General features: G+C 45.7%; 1 protein-coding gene and 1 non-coding gene across 12 annotated transcripts in view; both read left to right on the top strand.

Annotated features, from left to right (window-relative positions):
• The window catches only part of TMEM94 (transmembrane protein 94), a 78,148-nt gene that overhangs the window by 23,664 nt on the left and 32,176 nt on the right, over positions 1-22,308 (top strand). For 9 of the 11 annotated variants that reach the window (XM_088482566.1, XM_088482565.1, XM_088482564.1 and 6 more), the window contains 11 exons: positions 1,343-1,445; positions 2,065-2,151; positions 2,857-2,973; positions 3,364-3,420; positions 3,605-3,712; positions 4,442-4,606; positions 4,691-4,870; positions 5,176-5,470; positions 9,319-9,492; positions 16,204-16,306; positions 16,497-16,714. In XM_088482566.1, coding sequence (XP_088338692.1) covers positions 1,343-1,445; positions 2,065-2,151; positions 2,857-2,973; positions 3,364-3,420; positions 3,605-3,712; positions 4,442-4,606; positions 4,691-4,870; positions 5,176-5,470; positions 9,319-9,492; positions 16,204-16,306; positions 16,497-16,714 — 1,607 coding nt within the window. The remainder of the gene's footprint in view (positions 1-1,342; positions 1,446-2,064; positions 2,152-2,856; positions 2,974-3,363; positions 3,421-3,604; positions 3,713-4,441; positions 4,607-4,690; positions 4,871-5,175; positions 5,471-9,318; positions 9,493-16,203; positions 16,307-16,496; positions 16,715-22,308) is intronic. The other 2 variants (XM_088482568.1, XM_088482569.1) reach the window with 2 other exon arrangements.
• Positions 18,964-19,128, top strand: LOC148511818 (U1 spliceosomal RNA). The gene has a single exon (XR_015880230.1). It is a non-coding gene; the product is annotated as a U1 spliceosomal RNA (small nuclear RNA).

The following is a 22,308-nucleotide window of genomic DNA, read 5'->3' as shown; positions in this document are numbered from 1 at the left end:
GCACGCTGAATCAGATATATAAGAATATATGTACCAACAGTTTATGTGGTTATATTTAAACAGAACATACTGGTTGTGTGATTAATAATAGTTAGAAGGAAAATGAAGTCTGGATTTAGTATGCACTTTTGCCTTGCTTTCATACAGTGTATCTGAGCATTATATACTGTAGATGAGAGGGCAGATGGTGGCGTGAAAAGGGTAAAGCACTTCTGCTGTGAGATCTGTGGTGAAGAAGTAGACCCTGAGGTGGCAAAACATCGATGGGAGTCCTGTATAAAACACTATCTGATGAGAGTGTGCAGAGAAGATAGACAATACCTGTAGGTGGTGTGTGTGGGAGAGAGGATAACAGGCTTCTTTCTGAGTCAGTGGTGAGGTACCATCAGCGCTAATGGCTCTTGTCCGGTATCGATAACACGCGTTTTGCCCAATCAACATTCATAATGAAGCAACCTATCAAGTCACTAGGAGCCAATTACCTCACTGAAGCATAAAGCTATTGCTAGTAAATTGATAAGCTACATACAATGCTCCTAACTTATGGTTCAGTGCACTGAATGGCTGCCTCTGCTGAGTGTAAGCAAGCTGTGCACCTTAAATTCTGCCAAATCATGATCTGACCCATGTCTCTCTCCTTCATGAGTTTATAATGATTTGCCCCCCCTTTGTCCTACACTCACGTTGTGGGGCTTGATTCGCTACCATTTGCAACTCCGATTAAGCACGCATTCGGACGATTGTTTCGTTATGTGTATGCGTCACAGTGCGCGAACCGGCCGCTGCGATGGGGACTGCGATCGCAATGACTACGCAGACCCATCGCAGAGTGATTGACAGGAAGAGCTGTTTGTGGGTGGTGACAAGGGGTGGTTGGCGAAAAGGCCTGCCAGTGCGTTCGGACGCCGTTGCAGGGGCAGGCATAAATTATCCACTGCGATGCCTTACACATCATGAGGTCTCATAGCGTGTGATGAAGTTAGACATTTATGAGTAAGGTCAGAGCTTGTGCGTGAGGCTGTGATGGTACTCTATTGTACCGATGGTTTCGCAGTCTTGCTAAACAGTAATACGTATGTGTGCTAAGTGGGCGTGCCTGTGTAGTGCTGCGATGGGATAGCAATCGCAGTGGATTAGCATACTTTCACAGTTGAACTGCGTGTGTAATCGCAATTGGATACGCCCTTGCGATCTGTAGTGAATCAGGTCCTTGATCCCTTCTGGCTCGGATTTTTGGTCTCATTTCATTCTGTGTCATGAATAAGAAAAACTAGGTGTTAAACACAATTGTTAACTGTTCACATGCACCGTCTGTGTCTCTAACTTAATCATCCTTTTCCAGGAGCTGGCTGGACCAGGCCCTCTCTCGCCCAGTGACTGCTCTAGATAATGAGAGATTCACTGTTCAGTCAGTGATACTGATACAGGCTGTCCCTGTTATTATTGTAAGTTATCTGGGATGTGCCTTATACACTGTAATGCCTGTGTTTGAGTTTAGCTTTTGATTAGGGAGGCCAATCCCGGGATCCTGCCGATCCAGATTATGGAGTTTCCAATCCCAGGATTTTGGGACTCATGTTCATATGCGCTATTTAGTATTTTTTTTATGCTGAGCACCTGCAGCACTTACTCAGACGCTGCACCGGACCCCGGCTGTGCGGCTGTATGCAGCGTGATGTCAGGGGTCACGCTACAAAGCCCCACGCCTTCCTATTCAGCCGCGCCCGCATGACCACCCCATTGACTAATTCAATCCCGGGAGTCCCGGGATTGAGCATTTTTTAATCTCAAATCCCAGGATTGAAAAAAACATTTTGTGGCCTCCCTACTTTTGATAATAATTTCCAGTTTAATTTTGGCAACAACAAAAGTGGACAAAAAAGAAATGGTGAATATTTTAATTTATATGTTTAATAGCAAACTTAGCTGCCTAGTTTAAAGATAGATTTACTCATTTTCGCAACACTAGCCTACATGTACAAGTACATATTAATTTATGCTAGTTTTTAGTGGTACCTCTGTTATCCAAGATATGTTAATTATTTGACTCTTAAAATCTCACAGGCTGCCTTTCTCATCACCAATGCCCTGCGTCTCATCTTCCATGCTCCCGGAATTCCGCCGGCCGCCTACGCTTTGCTGCAACTCCAGGTACTGGTTTTATACTACATTATTTTATGTCTGTGTTCTGCGTATGCTTTTGTGCATTCAGTTTTACACATTCTTTGCAAACGTTAAAGCTGATTGTGCCCATTGTTTGAAATTATGCAGATACTTATATTTCAATTGCACATTTATTTTAATGGATAGATATAAAATTCTTCCAACCACTATTACCTTTTCCGTTTGCATTTTATGTGGACATCAATAAGATCATGTTAATTATCCACCAGCAATTGCCCAAAGTTTAAAGTTGTTATTGTGAAGAATAAGTAGCAAAGTTCTTTAAGACAAATCAATGTCACTGATAAAAGTGTTGGAGACCCTGGTTTTAAACCCAATGCCAGGGACGGGTCCAAATTCACAATGAGGCATGTTCCTGTGTCCCAAGCACTAGAATGAAGAAAGTAACCTTAACTGGCTAGAGAAACTGTGCTGGAACGGTTCCGTATACTGATAGAAAAATAAAAAATAATTTGAAATAATAAAGATTTTCATGTACACATCAGACTGCTTGTATTTAAGTCTATTTAAAATTGATGAAGACCTGTCTGAGCTTCAGTTGGCTGGTAATAAAGAACAATTGCTGCATAATAAATGTCACATTTTGTCAAGACGCTGATTTTTGCATTATACAAGAGGCCTTTTCATTTTGGATGAACTTGTGTGTGATTTCCTGTCTCTCTGTGTGTGTAGGTGAATGCAGTGCTGCCAGTACTACCTCTTCTTTTCCCTGTTATGTGGATCCTGGTCATTGCACTGTGTGAAGCACGTGTGCTGGCCCAAATGAGCAAAATCTGCCCTACTTCCCTGGTAATTGTATTTTGATGTACTGTAACTCAGAAATGACAGTGCCTGATTAAAATCCTTCTCCTGTGTAATACAAAGTACTGGAAGTATTCTTCCTACTTAAAATGGTTCTTCTGTCTAAAATCATATGTTGAAACCTGAGAAACAGACTTTTGCTGCTAGTTGATAGGGAGGTTGTGACCTGACTCGCCTTAGCAACATCTGTAATCATGGGAACAATCAATGCAGTTCACCTGTCAACAGGCAAGTACAGGCAGGGGTCTTATTTTAAGTATCGGGAGTTATTAGGCAGAATGATGTCTGACTGCAGTTACTGTTTTACTTTCTTCTTTGCCCTATGTTCTATGATGTGCCCTCATCAGCAATGTTTAAGTCTTTATTCTCAACCCCAAGGTGGCTAAGTTTTCTGAGGATACTCTAAGCAGTTATACAGAAGTTGTATCTACCCAGGTCAGTATGCAAGGAACGCACAGATAATTGTTGCAGCTCATGATTCTTCTGATTTCTACCTGTAAAAGTATGCTATACTTCTTTTCTGGCCTCGCATTTTATTCTTCCCATTATTTTTTTTTTTTTTTCAAATTTCCTTCTCCATTCTGTATTTTTAAGGGTGACATCCATGTGATCTTTTTAGCAGGAGGTATTACGCTCCGTGTGCTCTCAATTCCTGCGTGTCGTTATGGGAAAATGTGAGACTCTGGCATATACGTCTAGCTTGTTGCATGGCCTGGGATCTGTCACAGTGAGTATGACAATGACTTAAGTTGGTCACACAGGTGCTGATCCTTCTGTGGCCCAGGCAACAGGGTTACTGTCCGGTTCAGTCATACTTGGCTGGTCAAATTTAATAAGATTAGGACAGTTGGTGTTTGGGCCAAGCAGCATGGAAGACTAAATAGGACTGCAGATATAGGCCTATGATTGTTATAATAGAAGATTATTTATTATCAGCATCCCTCTTGTATTGGGTGCATGTGTCCAACTTGATAAGGACAACTATCTTTTAAGATCCATAATGCACTGTTTGGAATGATGTAATAATTCCTTACAGATGCTATATTTAGAAAGGTAACTTTCCTTCCTATTGCTCAGCTGCCTTTTACTGTTAAGTCTCATGGTGCTCAGTCTGCCTCCTGCCATCATTAGATGGGCCAACTGATGTGTGAGAGTTAAATGATGGACAGTACAGAATGCACTCATGTCCTACAAGTTGTTTAGCCTTCCTTTTCCCCACAACAGGAACGACCAGACATCTAGCTCATTGAGACTTTACAGTAGAAGTGGGTAGTAGGCATGTTACAAGAATGGAGAGAGATATTTTTTATTAGCCTACATTTAGAAATGTCCAGTTGTGAAAAATGCCATAACCTTTGTAGCTAGTCTTGTTATATATATTTTTGTAATAGTGTTGTGTAACGCTGTATTACAAGTGCATGGTGCATAAATGAGTAATGCCTTACGTCTTTTGCAGGTCATTTGCTGTGTGGATAAGCAAGGTGTCCTCTCCTGGCCCAATCCAAGCCCAGAGACAGTCCTGTTTTTTAGTGGTAGGGTAGACCAGGCCACTGACCGGCATGATGATGTTACTGACCAATTATCTCTACACTCCTACTGCCAGACTGAGATGGATGATGAGGTGATGCCTCCTTGTGTGTTTTTTTCAATACTCTGTAGTTCTGAAACTTCCCCCAATGGATTTTATTATCATTTATTTCCACAGCCACAGGAGATGGTAGCTCTGTTGGCAGACACTGATGCAGTACAAATTGTGAATGAACAAGAGAGTGTTGAACGTACAAATGACCTTGCAAAGCCTACCGAGACACAGAAAAAGCCTCATAGCCGGAACAAACATGCCTCGGGTTCTAATGTCAGCTTCAGCCAAGACACTGGAGGCCAGGTGAAGTATGCTACAAGTCTTTTGCAGAGCCCTCCCTCTGTCACGTAGGGGAATCACATATTATATACATATTTCCTATTGAACTGGTGATCTGTACATTTATGCTAATGGCTCCTTTGTGCTCATTATGCATGGTGTATGTAGTATTTTTCCTTCATTTTTGGTAACACAGGGGTATAGCACATAGTATGAGGAGCCTGTGAACTTTTACATTTACCATTTTCGCACCAACCCATCTGTACCTCGATTGTCTGCAAGTTTAATATGTTGGTAACTCTATTTGTATAATTTCTTCTCCCTTACAGCTGAGCAGTGAGGTGGATGATTATGTGTGTGACTGTCACCTAGAGATGCTCCGGTTGTCCCAGGACCAACAAAACCCCCAGAGCATTCAGTTTGATGAGTCTAACTGGCCTCTCCATCTGAGCTCCTTAAAGCCTTTGGGTCTTAATGTGTTACTCAACCTCTGTAACCCAGGGGTGACCAACACACTCTGCTGCTTCTCCGATCACCTGCGACACATTGCACTTCATGAAACGCACTGCTCAGTGCTTCCAGGACACATCCCTTGGGGACTTTGTGACTTTTCCAGACTTATTGGTGAGAAATTTAGAATTGTTGTGTTATGATTAATATTATTTATTGATATGTAGCACTTGCATACATTAATAATTATGGAAGAAAAAAGAAATGTGTATTCACAAACAAAGAGGTATTGGGACCCTTTTTGGAAGTTGCAATCTTTTGCAAAGTAGGAGTTTGATGTATGAGGTTAAGTGCCACATATTGCTTATTGGTCAAGCTGGGTTTCAAGGGAAAAAATGCTTAGTGGACCTATGTGATACAGGGGCCTATTCATCATCACTTTTTCACAAAAGCAGGTGAAAATGCACATTTTCACCTGCAATTGTTAAAATTATGTTATCTGGCCATTCATCAGGAAGGTTTAGCAGGAGATATAACCGATATCTCCTACTTACCTTTTTTTTTTTTCGGAATGGCCCACTGTAGTGGGATCCTTTCGAATACGTCCGCCCCTGTCCGGCCCTTCCGCCGGACTTCAGGGCTCTTGTGTGCAAACGTGACATGTAGGTCACACGTGCGCAGTCCCGTCACTACTCTGAAAAGGAGCAGTGAAGCCAGTCGCGGGGACAGCTGATTTTGCATTAGCTGTCAACGCGCCAGAGCAATGATAAGTTGTTCTCCGGTGGTTGCGGCGAGTTAGAATGTTAATTATTGGGGTCCGTTTGGACAGCGATAAATTAACATCATGAATAGGCTCCACAGTCACAAAGCACTGTTAGTTTGGAGGTCAGAAGGTTGTTTGAGCATAAAAAGAATACATGTAAAATTTCAATGCACTGTGTAGAGATATGTTAATTAAAATAGCCTAGGGAGGTTTAAAAGGGGGTTGTGGTTTGGGGCTTACCTGAAGATGTGAGTTTTCAAGGAATACTTGAAAGTTTAGGAGTAAAAAGTCTATTATTGTACAAGGGAAAGAATTCTACAGAGTGGGTGTAGACTAAAAAATTGTAACCAGTAATTGGAGCGTAATGAGAGGATGAAAGGCGCAGAGTGCAGGGGTCGAGTTGAGAGAGTTTTGCACACCATACGTCTCTCTCAACCTGAAGGTGGTCGTCAGGGTTTTGGATGTCCTTGTGTCGTGGCGGCGTCCCGCACTATGCACTTACCAGTAGGCTGCAGCGTCTGTCCTGGTGTGTGCACGGGTTGTAGTTGGGATGCCGACGGCCAAAATACCGGCGTCTGGATCCCGACACCAGAATCCCGACTGCCGGCATCCCGAAGGTAAGTATCGGGCGTTAGGGGGAGGGTTGGGGTTAGGGTTAGGCACTAGGAAGGAGGGTTAGGTTTAGGCGCTAAGGTGGAAGGTTAGGTTTAGGCACTGAGGGAGGGGTAGGGGTAAGGGGTTAGTCTTACCTTATTTCCTTATGGGTGTCGGGATTCTGACCAGCGGCATCCCGATCGCCGGGATCTTATACCCAACCCGTATGCACTCTGGGTCATCAATCCAGTTGGCTCTACCCGTTTCCTGGGGTATCCTTCCACTGCACTCGGTGGTGGTTCTCCAGTGGGTGGCCGGAATCCCCACAAGTCCTGCAGAAACTCCTGTTTGCGCTGAGATCTGTAGGAGAGAGAACTTCCTCAGGTAGCAGCAGTGGTCACGAGTCCTCTCATGGAGGTGTTACAACCCTGATGCTAGTATGCTATTGGTCCGCTGTCAAGAACCAGCATACCCTCCAACCACTGATCCCATACATGCCTCTCAGAACAGTGATACACAAAAATGCAGGTTTCTTTATTAGAGTAGTAATCATGTGCCCTTTAGTTATTGATTATAATGTGTCCCCATCAGTATAAATAATAAAAAAAAATATAATGTCCCCTTTAGTTTATTTTGAACATAACAAACCATACATTTTACATAAAACATTTCATTCCTATGATTTATTACATCATACAGCATCTCATGTGTACAGTACTGCAGGACATTAACACCACCATATCACCACCGTATTTCATGAAAAAAAGTATTGCAGAACGCTGCTAGTAATACCAGCATAACCACAAGTAGCACTGCAGGACATAGTAGTAGTAATATCAGTTGAAGAATTACAGTAGGATGTTCCACTGATCCCAACATACAAAGTACTGCAAAAAATTGTACTGATGTCAGAAGCACACTGAGCACATAAAAGTATAACTGTAGGACATTACTTCCTCCAGTAACACTGCAGGACATTACTCCCAGTGCTGTAGGACATTGTACTGACACTAGTATAACTGCAGGACATTGCACTAACACCAGTATGACTGCAGGACATTACTTCAAGGGCTGCAGGACATTGCACTAACACCAGCATAACTGCAGGACATAACTCCAACCAGTATGACTGCAGGACATAACTCCCTAGGCTGCAGGGCATTGAACTAACAACCGTATGGCTGCAAGACATTACTCCAACCGGTATGACTGCAGGACTTTACTCCCAGGGCTGCAGGACATTGCACTAACACCAATGTGACTTGAGGGCATTACTCCCACCAGTGTGACTGCAGAACATTACTCCCAGGGTTGCAGGGCACTTTGCTCATACCAGTATATTTGCAGGACATTATTCCCAGTGCTGTAGGACATTGAGCTGACACCAGTATGACTGCAGGACATTACTCCCAGGGCTGCAGGACATTGCACTAACACCAGTATGACTGCAGGACATTACTCCCAGGGTTGCAGGACATTGCATGCCCACCAGTATAACTGCTGGACATTGCACTCTCCCTAGTATAACTACAATACATTATACCAGAGGTTTCCAAACCCTAACAGTCCAGGTTTTAAGGATATCAATGCTTGACCACAGGTGACTTAATTAGTTCCCCAATCTGATTTAACCACCTGTGCCCAACCATGGATCTCTCAAAAACATGAACTGTTGTAGTGCCTTGAGGACCGCGTTTGGGAACCTCTGCATTATACTCTCCCCAGTATAACTGCAGGACATTACTCTCAGGGTGGCAGGACAGTGTACTCGCACCAGTATGAATGCAGAACATTTCTCACAGGTCTGCAGGAGATTGCATTCACATCAGTAGGGCTGCAGAACATTGCACTCACACCAGAATGACTGCAGGACATTACTCCAAGGCCATTACTCCAAGGGCTGCAGACATAGCATATCTTTGTAGAAACCACCCAGACGCAGGAGCAGCAGCCGCACAGCTCCATCTCTTTCCCGGCCAGCTTCCCCAATTCACAGCAGAGCAGTATAGGATGGGGGCATGTCTGTGCTCCGATTGGCTTGAGTGTGATTTGTCATTCAGCCAGTTAGAGCACAGCTGAGCAGACAATGCTGAGGATGGAGTTTCTTCAGTTTTTGCACCCTCCTCACCATTACAAGCACACAGTATCAGCTGTATTAACCGAAAACTGACCCATGTAGAATGGCCAAAGGCAGTACTATAAGGATAAGCCCTGACCCTGAATGTAAGGGAACAGAGCTCTAAAGCAGGCATGCCACTAGGGATTTATCAACCCCCCTGGCAGGTCAGTCCGATCCTGGGCTTGGGGTAGTAATGATATCTGAATGGTTAATGTGGGAGGTTTGAAAAGAGAATGTATTAATGAGGTGTTTGTGGTCTGAAGCCTGAACATAGATGAGAGGCTGGAAATCTATTTTTATGGTGTCCAAAGCACTCAGTAGGTGGCAGGATATTTGAGGGAGTCATAAAAGGTTCCAATTTGCAGGAGCCAATGGAATAACAGTTATTGAGAATGTAGAAATAGCAAAGAAGAGACTTGGTTGAGTTAGCAGGGTAAGAAGTTTAAATGGTGGAGGCATTCCCAAATCTATTAGTCCCCATTCATTTCACTTCTGGGCTATCTTTTTCACATTTCCATCGCTTAACTTTATCATCTGCATTTTTAGGTTTCACTCCTGGAGCCAAGGACCTGTTTAAACTAAAAAATCATGTTGCTCTATATCACCTTCCAAGTGAGGAGACTGTGAAGGAGACCATGCTTTCCAAGCTTCCAAGTGGTGCCAAGCGCAGACCACCCCTCAGTCACATGATCAGCCTTTTTGTCAGAGATGTCACTACCAGTAAGTCTTGTGCAGTATTTTTCAGTTCTGGGAACTACACCTTTGGGGTAGGTGTATGACGCTTTCTAAAGAGTGGAGAAGTTGCTTATAGCAAGAAATCCGCTTCTAGTTATCATTTATCAATTACATTCTACAAAATGAAAGGTAGGAGCTGATTGGTTGCTATGGGCAACTTCTCTTCTAGTCCACTTCTCCACTCTTTATAATGCCGCATATCCACTACACGATACCGCTCCATAAGTGATATCGTGTAGTGTGTCCCCGGCAGTGGTGTGCTCAATGGCCCTCATTCAGTGATCGCTTTCTATGAATGAGGGCGACCGCTTCATTTTTTTTGTGCGGCCTCCTGGTCGCTAGCTAAGCTGTGGGTTACCACCCACAGCTTAGCGACCAACCAGAGTGATGGTCGTGATGGTCAAGACCATCAGGGCTTGCGACGAGACCGTAGGTTGGGTCTCGGCACCTGCAAGCCACAGGGAGCTTCCTGCTCTGATCGAGCAGGAAGCTCCCCACTGACATCACTGCTGATGTCAGTGGGGCCGCCCACAAAATGGCAGGCGTTCCTTAAGGAACGCCTCCGTTTGTGTAGCCAACCCCCGCCTACAAAAGGGGCGAGCTGTCGATCACCATCGACAGCTGCCCCTTTTGTAGTGAGCGGAGCGAGAGAATTTTTCTCTCGCTCCGGGGCTTGCGCCATCGACTGAATGAGACCCAATGTCCTTAACGACATTGAGCGCACACACTGAACGATATCATTCACGATATCGTTCAGTGCCGGCACCCTCCCTCATCACCGAACCTGCAAAACCTGACGATATCGCCAGGTTGGACAGCAGGTTCGGGCGATGAACGTCGTCGTCAACGACCAGCAGGAGCGCGCATCGCTGGTCGTTGACGGCATATCCATTGGACGATATAATGAACGATCTCGGAATCGTTCGTTATATCATCTAGTGGATACCCGGCTTTCGGCTTCTTGTCTTTTGTCATATGCATCCACCGGAATGTGTCTCATTTGAAGTTGTTTTCTTTATCCCTCCTTTTTCTTTGCTGGCTTTTGTTCTTGGGGGTAAATTTACTAAAGTGACAGTTTCTACTTCAGGGTCCATAGGGGGTCCACAGGGTTGACCTTGGGGTATAGGTTGGGAACCAAATCCGGGCACCACGCAGTTAAAGCTTTTAGCTCCCAGGATGCACTTGGGTCCACTCTCCCTATAACCCCACCCCCAAGTCAGAGGCACCTCAGTTTAAGTTGGTGCCCGGCCGGAGTCGGGTCACCGTTTAGTGCAGTGGGGAGCTGATTAGCAGCCCCTAAGCTTTATTTTTTCTAAAGGACAAAGTTTTTTTATTTTTTCTTTGGATTCTTCAGAGCGGCAGCGTCGGACTGTCCATAGGACGTCTAAGCTACCGCTCCGTCACCCCGCTGGCGCTGAGACGCCAGTACAGATGTGGGGATCTCAGCGGGACCCCAGAGTCTGTACTAGCCGGACTCTGCGGGCGCCCAGGACTGGGTAAGTTGCATGCAGTGTAATAGTGCAGTATATTATATGACATGTTTATGTATATATGTGTATATCTGCATTGTATGTGACTTATGCTAGTGCGGACTGTACTTTATTCTCTCACCTGTCAGTGTATATCTATCCCTTTTCCTTATCTGCCCTAATACATCTGTACTTGGGGTGGTTCTGAGACCTCACATTTATATACTTGTTAATATTTGTGAGGTTTGTCACATACTGTTGCGTGCTGCACGTTGCCATATTTTGAGTGGAACTGTGTGTTGCATACGCTGAAAATGGGTCCCTGCAGCTAATTTTTAGTTTCATTCAGGACCAGTATAGTGCTGCTTGATCGCAAGGCTTGGTCAGATATGTCTGACCAGGAGATAGAGCGTTATACTGCACCCATTTTTACTATCCTGCAAGCCATGTGCTGCAGGTGTTAGTGCGGAGGATCTAACTCTTAAAGGGTTCTGTATGTGGCGTCATCGGGTGCCGGCCCCTTTCACGACCCCCTTGGGCGGTTTGTTTTCTCGGGATCCTCTCAATTGCAGATCGCCGGGCGGGCCCCATTGTTGTACCTCACTTGGGGTTACTTCACCATACTGCCCTTTTTCATCTCAGGGTATCTCGCAGTTTCTTGCACTCTTCCCCTGTGACACAGACTATCGCTCCCTGCAGGGGATTTTCGTGTATATGAATTCTCCCTGGTGCCACAATAGTCTGTCATGCCCCTAGCAGGGATTACCACAACAGCCACCCTGGGTGGATGCCGTTTTTCTACGAAACGCAAATTGGCGTGGTTGACGCCCTGTGGTTACTTCCCAGTTGGCTCTGCCGTGAACTGTATACTGTTTTGGGCTCTTTCCCTCTTACACGGGGGGAAGCCTATTTCAAGTATTATTATCCCTGCTTTAGGGCTGGTAGCAGGTCCATTCTGGTTAGAGTGAATGTTGACCTACACCTGTATCATACACCCTCAGTATTACGTGTCTTCTGGTTCCCTGTTGCTGACTAGCGGGTGGATCGCATGGTGGGACTCTGGCTGTTGCCAGATATGAGGTATTACAACAGTGTTTGGCCTCCTGTCCCAAATTCCCTGAGGGTCATCACGAGCCCCTCCTGGGGTGGATGGGCGTGTTACTCGTCGGATTACAGACGTTACTACGCATCCCATTCCTGCGTGGTCGGATTCTTCCGATCCGTAGGTGGTAACTCTGCCTGAAATCAGTATACTCGCTTTCAGGGGTTGTTACCCATCCTACCATGGCTATAGCATGGTTGGTTAATACTATTGCATACTGAGCTGATGCATTTGTAATGTTTTTTCCCCTCCAACACGTCTGGGGTTCAAATGTATTTGGTCGCTCACGTAATATATGCAGTTGTCATAGGTGGACATGCCTATATTGGATACCAGTCTCCTAACTTTCAGAGTTCCGGCTGCGACGGTATCCTCTGTAATACCCTATGGCTGCGCTCTGGGAATGCAGAGGTGCAGATACCATCTATAGGGTGGATCTTGTTGGGTCCTGACCTTGACAGTGGCAGTACAAATTTCCCGCCTTCAGCTATGCCCACTACAGGGCCTCAGACTAAGTCTATTAAGTCTTTTTGTCCTCTGGGTCAGCCTAAAGGTCTGTTTCTTCATAGACTGTCGGCCTTTACAAGGGCCGACATATCCAGTACCGAGCAGGCCTGGACTGCCAGCCGATCCTGCTTCTGAACCTACGGATATATCTTCAGCCTGACGAGACAGGCCTACCACTGGGAGATGGTGATTTTCTCAGTTTGCCCGGTACTAGTGTCTAGTTGCCGCGGCTACGTGGGTAGGAGGGTACTTTGCTCCGGCGGCCTATTTCCATGTGATGGTACGCAGGCCCTTATTCGGATCCGAACAGGGCCTTACAAATCTAGAAAGGTATACAGTTGTTGCGGTAAGCGGAGCTAATTGGGCCATCCCCACTTTCTCAGCGAGGGACTGGTTGTTCTTCTTTCTTTCTGGTGCGGTGGCTGAATGGTCCTCTTTGGCCTATTCTCTGTCTCAATTCCTGAACCAGTTCCTAAAGCTACCTGGGCTCAGGAGGCAATCCCTATGCTCCATCATACTATGTTTGGAACCTGGGGACTTTATGGTATCACTGGATATACAGGACGCGTGCCTACGGGTACTTACAGAGACCTTGCCTCAGCATGGACTGAGGTTTGCTGTATCACAGCACTTACGATTTTTCGGGCTCTGCCTGTTGGGACTGTTCTCAGCCCCACAGGGGTTTACCAGCATTTTGACAGTTCTTCAGTATATCCCAATGCTCCTGTACCTGGATGGCCTCCTGCTCTTAGCAGGATCACCGGGGTACTTTACAGCCGGGTCAGGTTGACTGTGGCTTCTTCAGGGTGCAGACGTTTAATCAATGGGGAAAAGTCCTCCCTGCATCCCTCTCTGGGTATTCTTCACCTAGGAGCCCTGCTGGATTCTCAGAATCTGAGAATTCTTCTGGCGTAAGACGGCATCTCCACTCTTCCATTAGGAGTACATGGATGTCTGCGTAGTCGACATATGTCTTTACACTCTGGGATGCACGGTCCACTATTCAGTGTCTGCCTTTGGAAGGGTGGAATGGGCTTAGTTCCATTCCAGGCCTTTCCGTAATTGGCTTATCTCCAGATGGAACAAGTTTTTTCTGTCTGATCACTGTTCAAACGATGATGCTCTCCCCGGAGGCAAGTCGGTCCCTTTTCGGTTGACTATGGCCATCTCGTCCAGGGTATTCTTTGCTAAGGACAGTGTCTGGTTCGCATCCATTTCAGTGCAGTTGGATGTCTGTCGATTCCACCCTGTCAATTAACTTGTTGGAACTTTAGCCTGTCTTGGGCCTTCACTCTGGCATAGCCCTTGTTTCCCAGTGAACCTGAAAAAGTTCAGTCCGACAGGGTCAGAACAGTGGCTTCCTTTTTAGCAATACTGTTCGTTGGGTGGCAATGTCAGGTATGTCATACATTCGGACATTGTCTGAGGGTCTCCTCCCGACCATCTCGACAGTGTTCATTTCAGGTGCTCTCCATTGGGAAGCGGGAGTCCTCAGCCGTCACGACGTGCATCCCGGGGACTAGTCTCTTCCCCAAGAGAGGTTTCATCTCCTGGTGAGCAGGGGGGGGGGGGGCCCTCCTGAGGTGACCCTCATGGCCTTCTGACTCTATCACACTATGGTGTTACAGTCCAACTCTGGGGATTCTAAATCAACCTTCAGTGACTCTTTGTCGGTGAGGTGGTTCTTCCAATTTGCGTACCTGTGTTCTCCGGTCTCTATTCTTTCTCGAGGGAAGTGTTTCAATCGAGACGGAGATGCTTTCCTGCTGGTGGCTCCTGATTGCCCCAGATGTCAGGGGTACTTGGTTTTTCGGAGTTTCTCCATCGATACTCCTTTCCTGATGCTTCACTGCCCAGACCTGTTGTCTCAGGGTCCTGGGGTTTGCCTTGGTTCTGGGTCGTTTGTCTTTGACTGCGTCCCTACAGTGGTCTTACAGCTTCCCTGGCTTTGTCATCGTTGGAATGATTAGAGCACATGGATCAGCTTTTGCTGGGACCTACCACAAACTGTGGCAGCCATAATTCTTATGGTATTATACCTGTCGATACGATCCTCTGGTGTCCAGGATTTCCAGATATTCTGGCATTCCTTCCGGCTGGCTTGGGTTTCACCCTCGGCCTGGCCTTCCTGACAGTGCGGATCTTTACACTGTCAGTATGATTAAGATATGGAATTGCTCCACTCTGGTATCCAGTTCATCCTTTGGAGTGTTTTCTGGATTATGCCTCCATTTGTCCTCCCTAGGGACTCCTTGGGAGTTAGTAGTGGTTCTTCGTTAACTCCGGGGAAAGTTAATGGAACCGCTGGTTGTGATAGCCATTACATGGTCTATTGCTTTGGCTTTCTCTCTTTCTCTCAGGGAGTTTATATCAACCAGGTGAGTGTCGGAATTGGGAGCGTTCTCATGTGGCTCCCTCTTCTGGAGGGCATCATGTCAGGGTGTGAGTTGTTCTCACCTTGTGTTTCTTCTTAGTGATTTTTAGGTTCCATATTAGTCTGGAACTTATGGTGCAGCCATTCAGTCCCCAGTCCTCTCGACTGGTGTGGCCTCATTGACTGTTGTCCGGCCTCTGGATTTATGTGATCCGTTCAAGTTCCTGATGGAAATCGGACTCCTTATTGGTGGTCTGAGATTTCTGGTTTTTACAGGAAAGGATGGCCGGCCTATGGCCAAATGTTGGCTGGACGGCCTCGTATGTCTTCTTCAGGGGCCTACCCATGGGTAGGCCTTTCTGTTGTTGATGCTTGTTTTTTCTCGGGACATGTAACCCTCGTGGGTGGCTCGCTGTGGCACCTTGGCTGTTTTGCCTTGCTAGGTGGCCACGTGGTCTTCTGTCCACACCTTTTTAAGGTTCTAGGCATTGGTTTCCTTTGCCTCTCAGGATGCTTCCTTTTTGGCGGCGGATTCTCCTCTCAGCACAGGAGCGTCCCCACCCTTGGTTGACCTGCTTTGGGACATCCCCAAGGTCAACCCTGTGGACCCCCTATGGACCCTGAAGTAGAAAACAAGAGATATGGTAAGAACTTACCTTTGTTATCTCTGTTTCTACGAAGTCCATAGTGTCCACAGGGCTCCCGCCCTTACACACCTGGCTTCAAGTGGGCTGTGTGGCTGGTCACTGGTTTTCCGTCTCCCATTTCTGTGAGTATGGTTATCGAGTGTTCCAGTTTTCTCTCTCTTTTTCTCTCCTCCTCCGGCCTTTGGCTACTTACTAACTGAGGTGCCTCTGGCTTGGGGGTGGGGTTATAGGGAGAGTGGACCCAAGTGCATCCTGGGAGCTTTAACTGTGTGGTGCCCGGATTTGGTTCCCAAGGTCAACCCTGTGGACCGTATGGACTTCGTAGAAACAGAGATAACAAAGGTAAGTTCTTACCATATCTCTTGTTTTTTTTAGAATTGAGTTTTAAGAGTTATGTTGCCTATAGCAACCAATCAGATTCAAGCTATTATCTTCTAGAAGGTGCTAGTTAAATGGTAAGTAAAATCTGATTGGTTGCTATGGGCAACATCACTTTTCAAACTCCCTTCTAAAAACTCTCACTTTAGTAAATTTACCCCTTGCTCTGTATGTATATACGTATAAGTCTGCTTCTTTATTCTTCATGTAACGCTTCAGACACAGAGCAGATGCTATCCCATGGAACAGCTGACATTATCCTTGAGGCCTGCACAGATTTCTGGGACGGAGCTGATATTTACCCGCTATCTGGGTCTGACAGGTACGCTACAAAGGATTGCCTTCAAATCCCAGGAGCATTGTACAGTGAGAACATAAAATAAAATAAAAATATCCCAGAACAAACTTTCCCTCTACAGTTCACATAAGATTTGTCTCTTCGCAAACACATTAATTCCCATATATGTTTGTCTCTGCTTTTTACTGGTTTTCTTTTTGCTCAAATGTTACAGAAAAAAGGTGTTGGATTTTTACCAGCGAGCCTGCTTATCTGGTTACTGCTCTGCTTTTTCCTACAAGCCAATGCACTACTCGCTGTCCCCTCAGCTACATGGCAAATGCATAGAGATTCTGCATGCTCCCGGTCACAACAATATTTTAACCTCATGTGACCTTGGTGGAAATATCACACTGAAACATACAGGACGGCATGATAGCTGGAGTTCTGATGGTGAGTGATAGTTATTTCTGACCATACGGTGACTTGGCAAAACTGTGTATGCCCATTTATTTTCCACATTCTGCTTCTGTCATCTCTTATATCCCAACAATCATATTTCTCCTTCATCCACTAGGGGACACTGGAGTTCAAGACAGTGGGGTATAGACGGTGGTAGAGTAGAGCCTGGCACTTTAAATAATTCAGAAGTGTGACTGGCTCCTCCCCCTCTATGCCCCATCAGCCCCAGTTTTAGAAATGTGCCCGAGAAGAGCCGGTCACATAGGGCTGAGCTCCAGCCCACACTTAGTAATTTTACTTTTATTTTAACTTTATTTATTTTCATAGCTTCAACAAGCATTGAGGACAGGCTGACAGAGTGCTGCGTCTGTCAGCCTGCTACATGGAGGCATCAGGAGGACCCGCCACCACTAATAAAGAGTGCGTGTCCGGGTCCCAGGCACCCTGGCAGTAGCTCAGGGAAGGACACGCCACAGCTTAATATAGAAGCTGTGTCCGTGCTTCCCTATGCCTAGCCGCAGTCCTGATGCCAGCAGCTGGTAAGTATAGCTCTGTTCCCCTGACTAGCGGGGGACTGAGTTAGATCTGCGGCCCCTCCGCCCCCTCCCAGGCTCATACAATCCTGGATTCCTGTTATAACGCCGCTAGCGTTATTACAAGGGGCGGAGCTACCGCGCATATAGCGCGGATACCCATCAAGGGAGACTGTTCAGACAGTCTGTAATTACATAGGTGCGCTGTGCACTGCCCTGCTACGAGCTGCTGGCGCATCTCTTAACATCCCTGCACTGCTGAGTCAGCGCTGGCTCACTTAAAAGAGTCTGACAGCGCTGTGTGACTGCTGCCGATGTGATCTCCTCCTCCCTCTGCACTATGCCATAGTGGTGAGCAGCAGGGGTTAGTTTATTGCCGGTTAAGACCGGATGCAGTTAGCGCCGGGGCTCTACTCCCGGCAGTGAGGGGGCGTGGCTTAGGTCCGGCAGCCGTTACTGCTCCCGGGGAGCAGGCACCGCATATTTTTTCTAGCCTCTCAGTTGGCGCGCACTACAGCGCAGGCATATGCAGAGACTGTCACTGTACAGAATACAGGCAGTCTGTAACTTTGCAGAGGCAGCTGCTTGCAGTGCAGGGAGAGGCGTAGAAGTTTGTGCCTGAAGACGCTGCACTCACTGTACCGCTGCTGGAGTTAGTTCCAAGCACATTTGTCTACCTATGACATAATGCAATATGGGTAGCTTTGTATACATGCCTACATGAGTTAAGTGTATGTATGAGTATATATGTGTATATATATGGGGCTTTCCTGCTTATATATACTGTCTGTTAAAACCAGTTTTGTTCTATTGATGTTTCCAATGATAAAGCGCGGCGGAATACGCTGCGATATATAAGAACTGTTAATAAAATATAGATGAAGAGGACCTATGTGTATAGTCTCCCCTGTGCATAGCTGTAGAATCTAGATAGAACCTAGTTTGGTCTCTATTATAGTACAATGCTGAGGCATACTGAGCTGATTACAAATTATGCACGCAGTGTAGCAGTCTTCCTGCTTACTTAGTCACGCAGCGGAATGGTCCATATAGAACTTGGCTCATCTCTGTAGTTCCTATATGGTGGTCAGATTCCAGCAATGAACTTGTTAGTACTTTATCTAGCAGTAATGTACTTCTATTCTGTAGGGGAGAGCACTTCAAAACTGTCGACCCCACAACTATCCTAACTGCTGCCCTACGTCATTGTGATGTCACTGTGTAGAGATAGTTGCGACTATTTTACAATTGTCTATCTCAAGATGGCTGCTGGAGTCTGTTTGATTAGGAAATTAATCAGTACTCACTAATGTCAGATGTTATTGAAGCAGTACCTCTACATATCATGGGACCCGCCGCCACTATTATAGAGTGAGTGTCTGGACCCCTGACACTAGCTCAGGGAGGAACATGCCGCAGCCTAATACAGAGGCTGTGTCCATGTCACTTTGCCCTCCGCATGACAAATATGCCTGTATACGTTAAATATAATGCAGTATACTTCATTGATCTGAGGTTGTCCTTTTGATCCCCACTTTGAAAAGGTGGGTTCAACTGGAGCTCAAATGGCTCACCTGATAAGGCAAGGGCAGAAGGCTCCCAGGATCTATACTAGTCTGGGACAGCGCGCTGCTAAAATATCAGGCCTACAGAGGATGGACACACGGCACATCAGCAGTCTCCCTGCGTGGAGGTAAGCCACAGTTCATACTTACCTGGCAGGGGAGATACCATGATTACAAAGGTGATTCTCCCAGGGCGAGGCGCATCCATTGCACTCTGGGTGTGCTGACCCCCGATGATTTCTCAAAATGCGGAAATCTCGACTGCATAATTTGTGGAAGTGGGGGACTGCGTTCACGCTTTCTCCAGGATAAATTATCGTTACCTGTGACCTTGTATGAGGGTACATGTATGTATGTATGTATATATATATATATATGTATGTATGTATCGCTTCTTATCCTTACCATAAAGGCAGGGGTAGGATTTGTTCTTATCAGTTTTATATCTGATACCTTGCATATTTTAAAAAGAAAGATACTGCAATTGGAGGCTGGACTCTCCTGCTGCGGTGGGTTGGTACAACAACTTCGATTTACACATACTATGTATGAATGTATTTGTTATATGTGTAGGTATGCCTATGCTTCCGCAATCATTAGGTTACCTCTAATTCCACAGATGGGAAGCCAGCTGGGATTACCAGAAGCTGTAGGCTATAATATATTATATTGGCTCTATAGACTAGAGTCATGTTCTGCAGTTTACATTGTGATAGTCACAATTCCCTAAGGCATGGCTTCTAATATGGACCATATACTTGTCTGGGAGCCTTCTGGTAGTCCACACATGTATATAAGATAGGCACTTACACCCTTCTGGGGTTACAGTTTTGTTCCTGTCAGTTTATATCTACGGCGCCCCCTTTTCGGGGGAGTTATTATTATTACAATGTATGTGTATATAGGTGTATGTATATATACTCGCTTTGACAAAGGGGCACGTATCCCCCGAAACGTCGGCCTGTTTGTTTCAACATAGTTTAGATATACCTTTTTGATCACTATTTAAGTCTCGGAGTGCCGCTATTTGTGGTTCCTACTATGTATATATTTATATATTATATAGAGCATAATGATCTCCTGGTGCAGGAGTCTGACAAGTATACTTACTATGTTGACTTCTCATGCAACTATTTGTCTAAGTGTACGTGTGTATGTATACCAATATATTCATGTTCCTCGTATGACTACTTCCTTATAATTGGGGAAACACCTGTTTTTTTTTTTTTTAGCCCTAACTGGGGATTTCTTTACAGATATATCCCTTCTTACTTGGGATAATTATTGCATTCTATGTCTATGTACAGGTACCTTTCTCTGTATAGGTTCCTGTACTCCATATTATTGTTTAGTCGCATATCTCAATAAAATGAGGCTATAAAGTGGCCCCTGGGTACATTCCTATCAGTACATAAAAATCCAGATTCTATTCCATCCTCAGGGCTTACTTGGTTAAATGACAACAGACCACACTTCTGCTCCTGTGCCTGAAGGTCTAGGGCCACCCGCCGAATAGGCAGGGTCAGGCCTGGCTTGATTAGATTGGTGGGTATCCAGTAAATCATGGGCCCTGCGGTTCAAGTTTAATCCCTCATTGTGAACACTATGATTGTCAAGGGTCACTGGTGGGATCCATCATCAAATTTGTAATATTGCTATGTGTATCTTGACCAGTACAGGGTCTTATTTAATTATTTCACTATCCCGCCTCTTGACTAATACGCACTTAACCATTATAAGTGTTAATGTACTAATACTTACTCTAGCAGACCGTGCTTGGGCTATATGTATAATCTATATAAGGATACACATCCCTAATGGAACAAGCTCAGGTATAGAGTCCTGTAGTACGACCTTCTTGTTACCACTAACATTTTGCTAGTTTTCTACAGTCTCTCCTACGGCAACATCGCCAGACTGAAGACTGTGCTATGGAGCATTGGTTTTTAGCCCACTGAAGCTACTCTCTATTCCCGATGTGACGGGTTGCTGTGAGATGGAGAAGGTCAGTGACATTCTACATAGTTTCTAGAGGGCTTCTGATTGCTCACAGGTAAGCGGTACCCCACTATTGCCTCGGAAGATGCTCCGATTTCATGCAACCTGACACGACATAGCCGTTATTCTCCCTTATGCATCCTAGCTGCAGACTTAGTAGCCATCCACTCTTTTTAGCAGTAGGCTCTACACTTTAGAGCTTTCCTGGCGTGCATAGTTCCAACATTGAGAATGTCACTTTATTCTTCTGTTGGGGTTATAATGGACTGTGACTGTAGCGCCTTGGGGGTTATGCACTTCTTTATATTAAAGCGTGACAGTCATTATGTTCCACGCAGGGGGCCTGGTTGGTTTTCCTGTTCAGTACTGTGAATATTTTCATCACACTGACAGGTACCTGATGGGTACCTCTATGGTTGTCCTAGTTCTGTAGCCTTGCTGTATGGTTGCTTCCCTATATTGGTAGCTCTCACTGGGTGACTGTTGCATCCGTGCTCTTTAACTGCTAGGGTAACTGGGTTGTTTTTATACTATGTTCAGGACAGCAGTTGATACTGCCTACGCACTTCCATCATGTTGGATGTTGTTTGGAGTTTGTTGCTGTGGGTTTCTTTTCAGGTCGGCACAGTGGCTTGGGCTGTAAGGTCTCCACCTGGGATGCCCCATACACTAATTCGAGACCCGCCACATGCAGTAGTAACCACTCAATAGGCAGACAACTGATGGGCTGCCAGACATTCTGCCAGTGGTCTGGTATGGGGATTTACAGCTGCAAGGTTTCAGTTGCTGTTTTTCCCTCTGTTTCTGAGTTGATTGTACTGCTGTCTGATGCTCTGAAAGGAATTGTGGTCTCGATTCTTTCAGAGCTGCCTCTGCCTCATTGGGATCTCTATCCTTATTTTAGACTTCTATGGTTTCACTCTGGTTGCCAACCTTGTAGTAGTTGGACCTCAAGAATGGTCCAGGGCGACTGTTCGGTCTTGTCTTTTGCTCCCTGTATACTCTTGTTAGGAGTCTGTGGACAGGATCAACTCTGTATCTGTAGATTGGTATTGTTATATGTATAACTATATGAGTTATGTCCAGCAGTGCTGGGATTCTGCTGTCTCCAAATTATACAGCTTCTCATGTTCAACTCTGTTCGTGCTTGGTCTGTTTCGGCTGAGCTTACGGTGTTCAGCTGTTTTCATCTGCGGTTGTTCTCTTGCTAGCAGTATTCCATTCGATTTACGCTGTAAGGTGTGGATTTTCTATGGCTGTTTAGCAAGGAGCCTTGATTGTCTCCTCTGCTCTACAACACTTGATCTTCAGCTCTTGCCTTTCCATTAGGCCTACGGTTCTTGGTGATCCCGGTTTTCGGTTTTGCCAAGGGTTCGGCAAGTTCTCCGCGCTTCCCACCCGGGAGGTTGGCTTTGGGACGTCCCCACTGTCTTGAACTCCAGTGTCCCCTAGTGGATGAAGGAGAAAACAGGATTTTGGTACTTACCGA

This window comes from Taudactylus pleione, unplaced genomic scaffold (genome assembly GCF_031769625.1).
Source record: "Taudactylus pleione unplaced genomic scaffold, aTauple2 ptg000290l, whole genome shotgun sequence".
In the NCBI taxonomy this organism is placed as follows: Eukaryota; Metazoa; Chordata; class Amphibia; order Anura; family Myobatrachidae; genus Taudactylus; species Taudactylus pleione.
This window is presented reverse-complemented; position numbering and strand designations above follow the sequence as displayed.